Below are 12,094 nucleotides of genomic sequence, written 5' to 3' on the forward strand. Positions count from 1 at the left end.
AACCTAAAAAAAAAAAAAAAATACAATCTGATTGGAGTCAATTTAGACTCTAACTTAAAAAGAGATTGCCCCCTTGTTGAGTCATCTTGGGTATTTCTCACCCTAAAAGCTAGTCGAAGAGGTATGGTTTTTTCACACTTACAAGGTCATCCGCTGCCCTTCCACAACCAACATTGGTTTATCTCAATATTAATTAGGTCAAATTAGGGGAGACAGCAAGCCATTCATTTAGGGTGCATTTTGGCCCTAATATTCTTGGAAGACATATTTGTAAACAAAGAAAAAAAAGTCTTACCAAACTATCAACTAACTCTTGTATAGGGTCAAAGTTTGTAGGGTCCATGTTGACGTGTATTATTCTGGGACGTGGATTTGGTGTGATAGTGAGATAGTCCAAGTTGACAAGAATAACAAGTGGTTCAAATTGAATTGACATTTGTAAGATGAGCGATGGCTAGAATGAATTCTCATATCCCACCAACCCACATTAGTTTGACCCATCTATACCATATGATTTTTCCAAGCCCAATTGACACATTAAATAACTTCACCTCCATCTTACCTTGTTATAAGTGGTAGAAGACAATACAAATTACTCTTTTAAATATGTCACATGCTTTAAAGTCGAGAATCACTAATGAGTAGTGACACCGATGGTAGTATTTGATCTATGAGATAAATATGTTCGTCGAAATATGTCACATGCTTTAAAGTCCATAATGTTATCTGGAATTCTTGTTCGTGAATATTATTTAGTGACATATACTTTATCAAGAACACTACGAATTTCATCTGTTCGTCTCCAAAACCTCTTATGTTGTTCGTAATACTCTAATCAAAACAGTTGTTTTAGCTACTTTAGGCCTAGGTGGAGCACATGATCATTTCAAGTTATGTTGTGTCTTGGTTAGTCTTTGTTAGAAACCTTGTGCCCCTTTTTAGGAGGTACCCAAGTTAATTCCCCATCTAACAAGATACAAAAAGTGTTTCTTTGACTATTAAACTACTCAAGAGTGTCCCCATAAAGTTTATAGTCTTATCCCCTTTCCCATTTCCAACTACAAGGAAATAAGAAGCTGATTATGACTCTCATCCAATGAGCAAGTCATTGAGTCATGAAAGTTATCCTAATTTTTAAGGTAAAAACTAATGTATGATTTTCAATTCTTCAACTAGGTCTAAAAAGAAAAGTTGTATGTCCATTGAACTAGGTTAAAAGTCATTCCAATTTGGACACGCTACTTTTTGCTCTCCATTTTTTGATAACTTTATGTGGGGTCGGTGAAAATGATCGAGAAACCAAATGGAAGACTTTTTACTCATTGTCAGTCAATCCGACTTAAGATTTCACAAAATACTTAGTACTATTTTTTTTTATGCATGTATCTTGATCGAGTTTCCAGAAAACGTTCTCCGTAAAAAGAAGAGCACGGTTGGTATCTTGATCGAGTTTCCTAAAGTTATAAATGGAGATAAAGAAAGAGATGCCCAAACAATATAGATGATGTTTGGGAAATTTTATCAGACAATAGAAGTGTTTTGGTTGTTCAATTAAAGTGACAATAACAACCGAACGAAAATTCATTTCAGTACGTAATGTTTAAGACTATTCTACCATCTCATCTATTCTAAAATCCTAAAAGTTATGTAAAAGTAAAATGTTAACGAAGAATCTTCTCATATTTATTTTAATCTCGTAGTGTCTTAGTTTAACTTACGCTACTTTTTGCGCTCGAAAATTATTTATTCACAAATTCTCCATTTCATTAAAACACTAAGTTCCATTATAACAATGTATATGGTTTAAACGAAAAGTACATCAATAAGTAAAAAAAGAAAAGAAATATTATATATTAGCTTCTCATAACACAAGGAAAACAATTTCCCAAATTTAAAACCCTAATCATATAGATAATTACGATGATGACTGACAGACCAAGATTCGAATCTTACTATTTCTGAAGAAAAAAAAACGGGACTAGTAATTATAATAATGATCAAAAGGTGAGCGAAGAACGACACAACGGGCAAGAATTAAAAAGAGATAACCAAATTGAGATACAATTTGTATGATATACATGATTACATGCCATTCTTTTACCTTCTTCTCCGGTTTCGGATCCTCCCATACATATCATACAAGTTTCTTCAACAACTACTGAGGGCAGTTTCGTCAACAAAATATTTGATAATTGTTCCGGCCTATTAGCTGTTGAATTCTCGCCTGAGCTTTCCGCCGGCGTTGGGGTATTAAGACTATTATTATTGCATTGATCGAATGGGTATGTTAGTGAAAAGTCTAGGTCAAAGTGATCTTCAATTGAGATGGTCGACATGGTGGGTAAGTTCTTGCCAAACGTGAAGAGAGAGAGAGAGAGGTTAGTGAGGTTTCAGAGAGAGAATGAGAGAGAGAGAGAGTAGTGAGGTTTTAGAGAGAGAGAGATGAAAGAAAATTGAGTGGGTTGAGTAATTGTTATATAGTAGTTACAGAGTCATGGATGTGGTATAAAAGTGGCCCAAATGTCCCTAAGTGGGCTTTCATAATTCTTATGCGTCATACTCTCACACCCCCACACACAATCCCGACCGATTTAAATAGGTGTCAAAAGAATCTCGACTGAGACCATTTTAGATATGTGTTAAGATTGATTCACTTGTTTCTGAATTCAGAGGCCTTTAGAATTTTGGAGTTTATGTTAACACTATCAACTACTTGAACAACCGAGTGTTGACACGTCCTTAGCTAAGAATGTTTCTCAAAATTTCTTGCTAACTTTTTGGTGTGTGAATTAGGTTACCTTCAACTTCTTTGTTTTCTTTTTTTAAAATCTTTATAGCGTATCTCTTATAAACAAATGAGAAATATAATAGACAAAGGGGATTAAGTTAGGTAGCATACCCATGCATTTTGCTTCACTTGTCCACTTTTTAGATGACTATTTGGTATCCCCCATGAGTAATTTTATTATAAAATGGTTAATAAGGGAGCTATTTTTTCTTTAAGGGCAATACCACACTCACAATCTTGATTTATATATATTTAACTTTCTTTGAAATATTATTTGTTGCTTATGTCTAGTCTATATCGATATCGACTAAAATTACCTAACCTATATTAGGAGGAGATATATTATTGTAGGCCGTAATTGTCGTAATTATTGTCTTCCTAACAATTACTCCACTACTTTTACTAAAACAATCTACATTTTTATAATAGGTAATCGACATTAATAAATCAACAAAGAGAAAGATAGCCTATTTGCATTTTTTATGCAAAACAATTTTGCGACTTAAAAAAGTCTTTGCTTTTCGGACAATTTTGCTCAACAAGAATAGGCTTTTCCTATGTAGAAAGGTTACTGCAAAGTCAAAACAACCCATTTTTTATATTCGATTTTTGAACAAACTTCTTTCTCTACAAACCTTCTTCTTCTTCCAATTGTTCTTCGACTCCAACATTTTTTTTTTCGGGTAGGTGGATTTGTGGAAAGATTCATCAAGAATTGATAACTGTGGAGATAGTTCAATTAAAAGTTTGCCTGCCTATAGAATTTTGATGATTTTGTGGGGGTACTGGCAGACGAAAAGATTCTAAGGCCATTCCACTTGCCATAGGCATCCCAAATGTCTTTGAATTTGGGATAAAGGCACCTCAACCACCCTTGACTTGTTTCCAAGGGCCCCCAAGTAAGTAGGCACCCACTTCACTGAAGGCAACCCAGAAATTCCTACGAGGCTTACATAATGGGTTGAAAGCCCTTTAGTTAGTTGTCTATCAAGAGGGTAAACTCTATAAGCACTCCAAATTCGTTTTTTTTAATAACATGATTATATTGGTTGCCTTTTTGATACATCATATATCTATTATATTAAAACAGCTCAGTCGGTTATCCAGGAGATAAGTCTGGCCGTCCATTTTATTTTGGAGATTTGATTAGGAACAAATCAGACGGATAATATAAAACCTTTTTATGTAAATACACTAAAAAAAGAAGGGTATCTATGTAAATCAGTCAAAATTAGTTAAATAACTACCCACATATTTCTCTCCCTAATTTTTTTTCTCCCACCAATTACATCCAACTTTACAGTAGAAAATCGTGGGAGTGATCTAAATAACTACTCCACTCTCTGATATTTCTTCCCTACATACAGTTTTTTTATCAAATCTTTTCCCTTAATATAATTTATGTTGTAATTTAGATTTATTTTCTCCTCCTCAAAGGCGCTAGCCAAGAGGGATCTTCCCCGTCCGTAGGACAGGGAGGAAACCTAGTGATAGAATATGCTCTATCCAAGGATAAAAACTATCCTGTATGCCTCATTTGTACGTTTAATAACTCAAGTCCAATTAATTATTAGATTCAACTTCTGTCGTAAATCCAACATAGAATTTCTGGAGTTTCGCAATAGATGCACAACCAACTGAGCTAGCAATTATTGGTTCAAATTTTGTTCTTCATGTACCTTTGAATTGAAAGTCCAAAGGCATTTGAAAATGCTATGTAGTCAAATGGAAAATGCTATGTAGTCAAATCGAAAATGCCTATAATTTCCTCATATCGTATTAGAGTTCCATAACGCAAGTGTTCTTTCAACGAAAATGAAAACCTCACTCAATGTGAGAATATTTTTTTGAGAAGTAATCGGAAAGAAATAAGGAAAATAAATTTCTCTATTTTTTGCGATTTTTTTTTTTTTGTTGAAAGTATTTTTTGAGAACTTGATGATCAAAAGATAACTCTTTTTTTAATGATCTAGGTACATTTGGTTTACATTTTGACTTTGGAAAATGTGATGAACTTCATGAATGTATGCATAGACATGTCAAATTTAATCTACTTGAAAACTATCTTAATCGGAAAGCATGTATAAAGCCACCTAAACAAAACACATGATGAATATTCAACTAAATTATAAGCTTACGAGTGTGGTCGAGATTGAAAACTTTTGATTTCGCGTGGCTTTTTTATCCCAAATGAAAGCGACCCTCTTTGACTACCAAACTCCGAATGAGGCTTCTTACCAACATTTTCGAAGATATTTCTCATTAAATGATCGAGACCTCTTCTCTCTATAGATTCACACACAAGACCCAAAATCATGTGCACATCAATAATATCTAAAGAAGAATGGACCTTATGGTAATTCATAGATATGTTCTAATTATATCACGAAAGTGTCTTGTTTTATCAAGATTTAGTGATGATTGGGACAAACATCCCAGAAATCTCGGATGTAAATATGTTTGAATGGCATCAATGTAAATTACTAGTTAGAAGCTAAGTTATGACTATCTTCTAAACCTTTCATTATTGATTGGAAAAAAGAAAATGTTAGAATGATTCTTCGAGACCCACACTCAAAAAACAAGATAATGTATTTATCTTCTTCCTTTTTTTCTCTTTGATAGAGAAAAGTTTGGAGCCTTACATATAAAGATAGATAAAAGCCTCATTCATTGGACCTTTCCTTTTTATATCTCTCTCCACTTAATCTTACTTTAAAGTTTAAAATCCAATTTCACTCCTAGGTAATTAGGTTTGACCACACATTATCATCCTAAACTTAGTAGGATATTTTAAAGGCATCTCCTTAAAGTGCCACTGGCGCTCGTTTCCTTCACAATTACTCTCAAATTGGTCCTGAGAGGAGCCCCAATAACATTTTTGAAGGGGCGCCTTTGAAAGTGCCCATATTTGAGGCAAATCCAATTATGAAACCCTAGATAATAAACTAAGACCCTAGTCCTGCCTAAGTAGTCAAGTTGGTCCTCTTAATAATAAGAAGATGACAAATATAAAATCTGGTATCGAATAGCAAATCACATCAACAAACAAACCAGATCCGACACACATATTGTTTCAACGAAAAAAATAGAACATATATATCAAACCAATAATACTTGTTTATTGTGATGTTGGTCAAAACTTATTTTTTTTTTAATATTCATATGCAAATCTCAAGGTATTGATAATATAAAATATATATTGTATTCGTTTGGTACTAAGTCCAAATATAAAATTCAAATGTTTAGCTTTAGCACATGAGATAGAGATTACAGAGCATACTTAATTTTAGGATTAGATCCTGATCTCGCGTGCTATTATTCTTATCTTTCGTAGTAGAATAACAAAGAGTACTCTTTAAAAGAAAGAACAAATCAAAACAGGATTTAAATCACATAATCCATTTTTAGCGTTATAACGTTAGGCGAACTCTCTCCTCCTCAATCTAATGGTGATGATACCTTTAACTTTAACAAGTATCTACATTTTTTCTGTTTTAAAAATCTTGGCCCAAGTCCACACGTAAAAGACTTTGTTTGTGGCGCATATATCTCTAGTTCAGACTTCGAACACTATCGCGAGTGATGTGAGATTATCAATCTGAAAACCAGGTGAGATGGCAACACCTTCATTTCCTGTTAAAAGAGTTAGAAATCTGTATCTTAGTTCTTATTAACGATGATTTTAGAAGAATACATCGTCGATATTAGAAGGGAATAATCAAATTTGAAATTTAATCTATATAGGATAAGTGAGTGCCCCAAGTAAAAATCAGTTGGCACTATATCCAATATGTGCCAAGTGGGTTCCTTATTTTGTCATGTGGGACCAAACATTTGTACGGTAAAAATAATGAACGGATATTATCTCTCTATCCAAACAGACCTACTTTTCTTCTTTCGGTTTGTTAGAAACCGAATAATACCACGTGTACAAAGATTAACTCAGTAATTAGTCCAAATTATATGACTAATTAAATTAGTTGTACTAACGTAGTTATATTTTGCCCCCTATAAATGTACAACTCTCTAAAATCGCCATCTAAGGATGACAAATTATCATTTTAGCAGTATTTTTTTTCACTAGTTTATTTGGAACCCTTATGAACTATTTTCTCCAAATCTTTTATCTTTTTTCTCCACCGAGGAAGGGGTTGGCAGAGGCTCATGATCGACAACCATTTATCGGTAAACCTCCACTTGAAGAACATTGAAAGGAGTGGGAGAAAATACTTACTGAAATAAGATTAAACATGAAAAAAAAGAGTTGAATATTGAAAGACTGACAAAAAAAAAATTAAAATGGAACAAATAAAACCAGTCGAGCCAAACGAACGATTTTTCGTCTAAACCAAACCAAATTAATAATGTTCATGTGAACACCATATGGATTTCAAGAAGAAATAAACTCTTAATCGACTAAACTCTTAGTTGGTTTTACTTCAAGTTAACAAAACATAGTCGAAAAACCGACTAATACTGAGTACAATTTTGATGAGATGGTCATGTTTAGGGGGTGAAAATAGAATAAACCCTAGTACTTTAAATAGTAGACCCTAATATAACTTCATCATCCTATAAACACTTGCTTTCATTTTGCCCACAAATCTCACTTTCTCTCTCTCTCTCTCTCTCTCTAAAAAAACATTTCTTCTCTCTTCCGTTTTCTCTCTCAACCACAGATCCCCCCCTCACAGACGACCATTTCTTCTTCTTCCTCTCTCTCTATCCGATTGAATCATCCATCATAATAAGTCCTTGAGTTTGACCTAATCTTTCTGATTATCTGGTCGGCAATTTGATTATTGAATCGGCGACGGTGGTGGTGGTGGTGGAGATGACGCGGCGGTGTTCTCATTGCAGTAACAATGGTCATAATTCAAGAACATGTCCTACGAGAGGAGGTGTGAAATTGTTTGGTGTTAGAATAACAGATGGATCTATTAAGAAAAGTGCTAGTATGGGAAATTTATCTTCTCATTATTACTCTTCTTCTTCTGTTGCTGTTTCACCAAACCCTAGTTCTCCTGATCATCTTCGAGATTCTACTCCGATTAATGAAGGTTATGCTTCTGATGATCCTAATCATACTTCCTGTTCTTCAAATTACCGTGGGGATCGTAAAAAAGGTACCCTTTTTGTTTTCCCCCAAACTTGAATTAATCCTGTCTGTTATTTTAGGGTAAGGGTTTATGTTAGATTTTGTTTGTGCTAATTTGGGTTATAACTCAATTATTGATTAAGACTTTGATTAGTTGGTAGCTAATTTTGTTAATGAATCTATATTTGTGTTGTTACTTATTAGTTAAGAATCCTACTTTTTGGATCTAATTTCCTTTTATTTTCTTACTCATACTAAAGTGAAAATCAATTGATTCTATTCTACACAAGCTCCTTGTATTGGAATTAGCAAATTTGCCCTAATTTAAACTTTGAAGTTTAGATTCAAGTACAAGTTAATTAAGCCAAGTTGGAATTTTTAATCGAATTTTAAAGTTTTGTTTTGACCCATTTTTCGTTTTTGTGATTTTAAGCATCTATCTATATGTGTCCTTATTGATTCCTCTGTTTGAGCTCCTAGATGGAACATTGATTTTAATTGCCAAAAAGATGGGCAAAATGGTGCTAATTGGGATAAGATTGAGCTATAAGTTTGGTTTTTTTTTTTTTTTCGGTTTATCTATCTTCAACTATTGAGCAAAACATCTATGTTTTATCATTTTTTTTCGATGTATTTTATATCACTAATAGACTAATTTCATTAGTATTACTCGATATGTCGTTTATAATAGCTTTTCTTTTTCAAGTTAAAGCGACCCCTAAGGTTTGGAACTTCTTTTCCGTAAACACTGTGGGCATCTGTTTTACTATAGTGGGCATCTTAGGCATACGTCCCACGTAATATGGAATATGATGGGGTATATCATTTTTTATGTAGAATTTTGCAACCCAGAAATAATATTCTCATACAGTGATAAATAACCGAGATGGGACGACTGATGAGATTTCAATTGGCGGAAGATTAAGAAAGGTATATCATGAGGGAATGTATAGGTATGGAGTTTGGATTAGGTAACGATATTCAGAAAGAACAATCTGACGAGTTGGTATAATCGTGTTCCCTAAATATTGATGAAAGCAAACACTGAAGGAATGTGTGTAGTGTGCGTAGTTGATAGTTCATGTTACGAAAAGAATTTTTGATAATGAATTTGTTTGAAGCATGAGTTCCGTTTTCTAGATAAACAGAATGGAGGAGCAAATGCCCTATGTTGATCAAACTGTTTTAGTAGGGACTTGAACAAGATGATTTATTTACATGACCCGTTAGAAAAGCAAGTATGAAGCTTTTGCTTCTGCACTTTCTCGCTTTATCTTCACCTTATTTGGTAGCTTCACTTGAGCTTTTACTATTTGTCAAACTCATGTCAGTACCTATGCGGCAACTATTTTTTGTAGTTTAATTAGAAGTTAGAAATAGTTTGGAAGTGTTTGTTGGTTAATTTTTGAAGTAACTCGTGATGTAATTCTTGGTCATAAACTTTTGATCCCATTTGTTGAGTCTTAGCCCCTTGGAACAAATAAGTGCTGCAGATTTAGTCCTTTGTTGCTTGCATATGACATGAGGTTTTAACTCTTGTCTGTAAACTTACATAAGTTATGATGCAGGTAGAGGAAACCGGACTGTTTCCGGAGATTTTTACTATAACCAATGGATTTTTTTGGGTTTAAAAATATTCTTAGAAATTGTTGTTGAACTCCGATTGGTGTTTAGGTACCCCATGGACAGAAGAAGAGCACAGGTTGTTCTTAATGGGTCTTCAAAAATTGGGAAAAGGAGATTGGCGTGGAATTGCTCGAAATTTTGTTGTATCAAGGACTCCTACCCAGGTAGCTAGCCATGCCCAGAAGTACTTCATCCGTCAGAGTAACGCAACAAGAAGAAAGAGGCGGTCTAGTCTATTCGACATGGTTCCAGATATGGTGAGAGATTTTTATAAGTTTATGCAAACCATTTTCACAAGGAAACAAAGTCGACTTCAATTTTAGATATTATTCTTATTTGTTCTTAATTGCTAATTCCTGTGTCTTGTTTACTTCTGTTTCAGTCTACCGATCCTCCATCAGTACCTGAAGAACAGTACCTTCTCGATTCTGAGCCATGTGAAACCAAGAATTCAAATTCGTTACCTTCTTTGGATCTCTCTCTTGATCGAGAATGTGATCATATGGAAACCACTTACCAGGAAACTGATATCCCTGAAGAAGCCATTGAAGAACCTGTAAGTTTCACACCTATCCCTCTATTCTTTCCAACATATTTACCTCTACCATTCCCATTCTGGCAACCAAGTTTCGGCTCCTCGAATGGAGGACCGGAGGAGAAGATTAGCGGTGATACTTCTACTACAAATCATCAGGTCTTAAAACCAACCCCAGTTCTTCCGAAAGACCGTGTAAATGTTGATGAACTCTTGGGTTTGTCGAAGCTTACTTTAGGAGGAGAAGCTGGTAATCGAATAGAACCGTCACCGTTATCTGTGGAATTACTCGGTGCTCCTTCGAGGCAGTCGGCCTTTCATGTGAGCCAACCTGTTAGTGGATCAAGTATGAGCAAGAACAGCAAGAACAATGCAATTCATGCACTTTGAGATTTGGATAAGTAAAAAAGAAGAAAGAAGAAGAAGAAAGGTGGTACTTTTACAGGTCTTGTTTCTTATCTCTTTCTTTAGTTTAAGTTTATAAATATGAAAGTTTTAATTCTTTTCCCCTTTGTAATACAATGTTGGATTGGTAAATGTTTTAGAACAGAATTATGGATAAGTACTGTCCCTCTTTCTCTTCCCCATATGTAAACAAAAAAAAAATAACTTATAATCTGGAGTTGGTATTATTTTCTCTCTCCTAACCTAAGTAATTGTGCATACCTTTGACATATATATTGTTTGTTCTGTCTGAGTCGTCGATTATTTTTTTTTTCTAAATCTGAATCTGAAATGAATGTATTCGTATTTTTAGTTGTTTTGCATGTTTTATATAATGCATATGTATTTTACTTCCAAAATAAATCTGAATTCGAGAAGAATATGGGTTTTAAGGTCTGAGTTGATCCGGGAAGTAAACGAAAGTGAGTACTCAAACTATACAAATAAATATTACATTATTTATTTCAGATTTAACAAAAAAGAAAAAACATCACCCCATTTATATTAATACAAGTTAGACGAGCCAGGTTTAGACAATCACAAAACAAAATAACATTACCTATGGGCGGCAACCCCAACCCACCTAGACGTGGCCCATTTAAATACGAGTTATGTCCCACCTCAGATAAGTCTATTCGTAGATGGGTCGCACAAGCTGTGACCCACCTCAGATAAGTCTATTCATAGATGGGTCGTGGTGTCTAGTCGTGTCGTGATGTGCAGTTTAATGAAAATATGGTTATCAATTTTCATCCACTATAAAAAGGGAGACCCACATTGAGGAAAATTGAATAATCAAACAAAGAAGAAACATGATTCCAGACTCAAAGTAAGACAAATGCTAAACAAAGCTGCATAATTGCTTCATAAAGCTATTTGCTAGACACAACTATTTATTTTTTATTAAATTGCTAAACAACACTAAAGTTTGATTTATTGGTTTTATCTAGCAAATAATTTTTTGAATCTTAGATTGCTAAATACAACTATGTTTCAACTCCCAAAATTATTTACTAGACACAATTTTTTCTTTAACTAAATTATTAAACAAAAATAAAATTTGTTGTATTAGTGTTATCTAATATTTTAAAAAATAAACTTAAACGTGTTATAGGTTTTAAAAGATATACATTATTTTTCTGTAGTATGATTTTATGTAGTATGACTTTATGAAATATACATTATTAAGGTTTAAACTAAGCTTAAAAATATACAGTGATTTTATGTAGTATGATTTTATGAATATCTCAGGAGATTTTTTTTTGTTGAAAATATATCTGCTGGTTTTTTTTGTTCAACAGTATTATTAAGGTTTAAACTAAGCTTGACTAAGTCATAGTAGTTAAGGTTATAGAAGATACTTGGTGATTTTATGTATGATTTTATGAATGAATATCCGTTGGGTTTAGCAATTTTAGACAAAATTCAATTAATTTTATTTAGTTTTTTTGTGTAATAATTTTTTTAGAGTTGTGTAGAATGGAGGAGAGATTCGGTTATACTTGATTTTTGGTGTTGGTGTTGGTTAGCAATTTAGGACACAATTTTAGTTAGTTTTATTTAGTTATTTTTGTCTAATAGTTGTCCTTAGCAAAACTGA

At 33.5% G+C, this 12,094-nt stretch overlaps 1 protein-coding gene across 1 annotated transcript; it reads left to right on the plus strand.

The window, feature by feature from the left end:
* Positions 1-7,360: 7,360 nt before the first annotated feature.
* LOC147540587 (transcription factor MYBS3-like) lies at positions 7,361-10,612 on the plus strand. The gene is made up of 3 exons (XM_086641556.1): positions 7,361-7,917; positions 9,564-9,772; positions 9,898-10,612. Exons 1-3 carry the CDS (start codon positions 7,626-7,628, stop codon positions 10,438-10,440), a joined length of 1,044 nt encoding a protein of 347 aa, XP_086497682.1. The 5' UTR covers positions 7,361-7,625; the 3' UTR covers positions 10,441-10,612.
* The last annotated feature ends 1,482 nt before the right edge of the window (positions 10,613-12,094 follow it).

The sequence above is a fragment of the Eschscholzia californica genome, unplaced genomic scaffold (genome assembly GCF_041429995.1).
Source record: "Eschscholzia californica isolate CP2 unplaced genomic scaffold, dmEscCali1.0.p SCAF_5, whole genome shotgun sequence".
In the NCBI taxonomy this organism is placed as follows: Eukaryota; Viridiplantae; Streptophyta; class Magnoliopsida; order Ranunculales; family Papaveraceae; genus Eschscholzia; species Eschscholzia californica.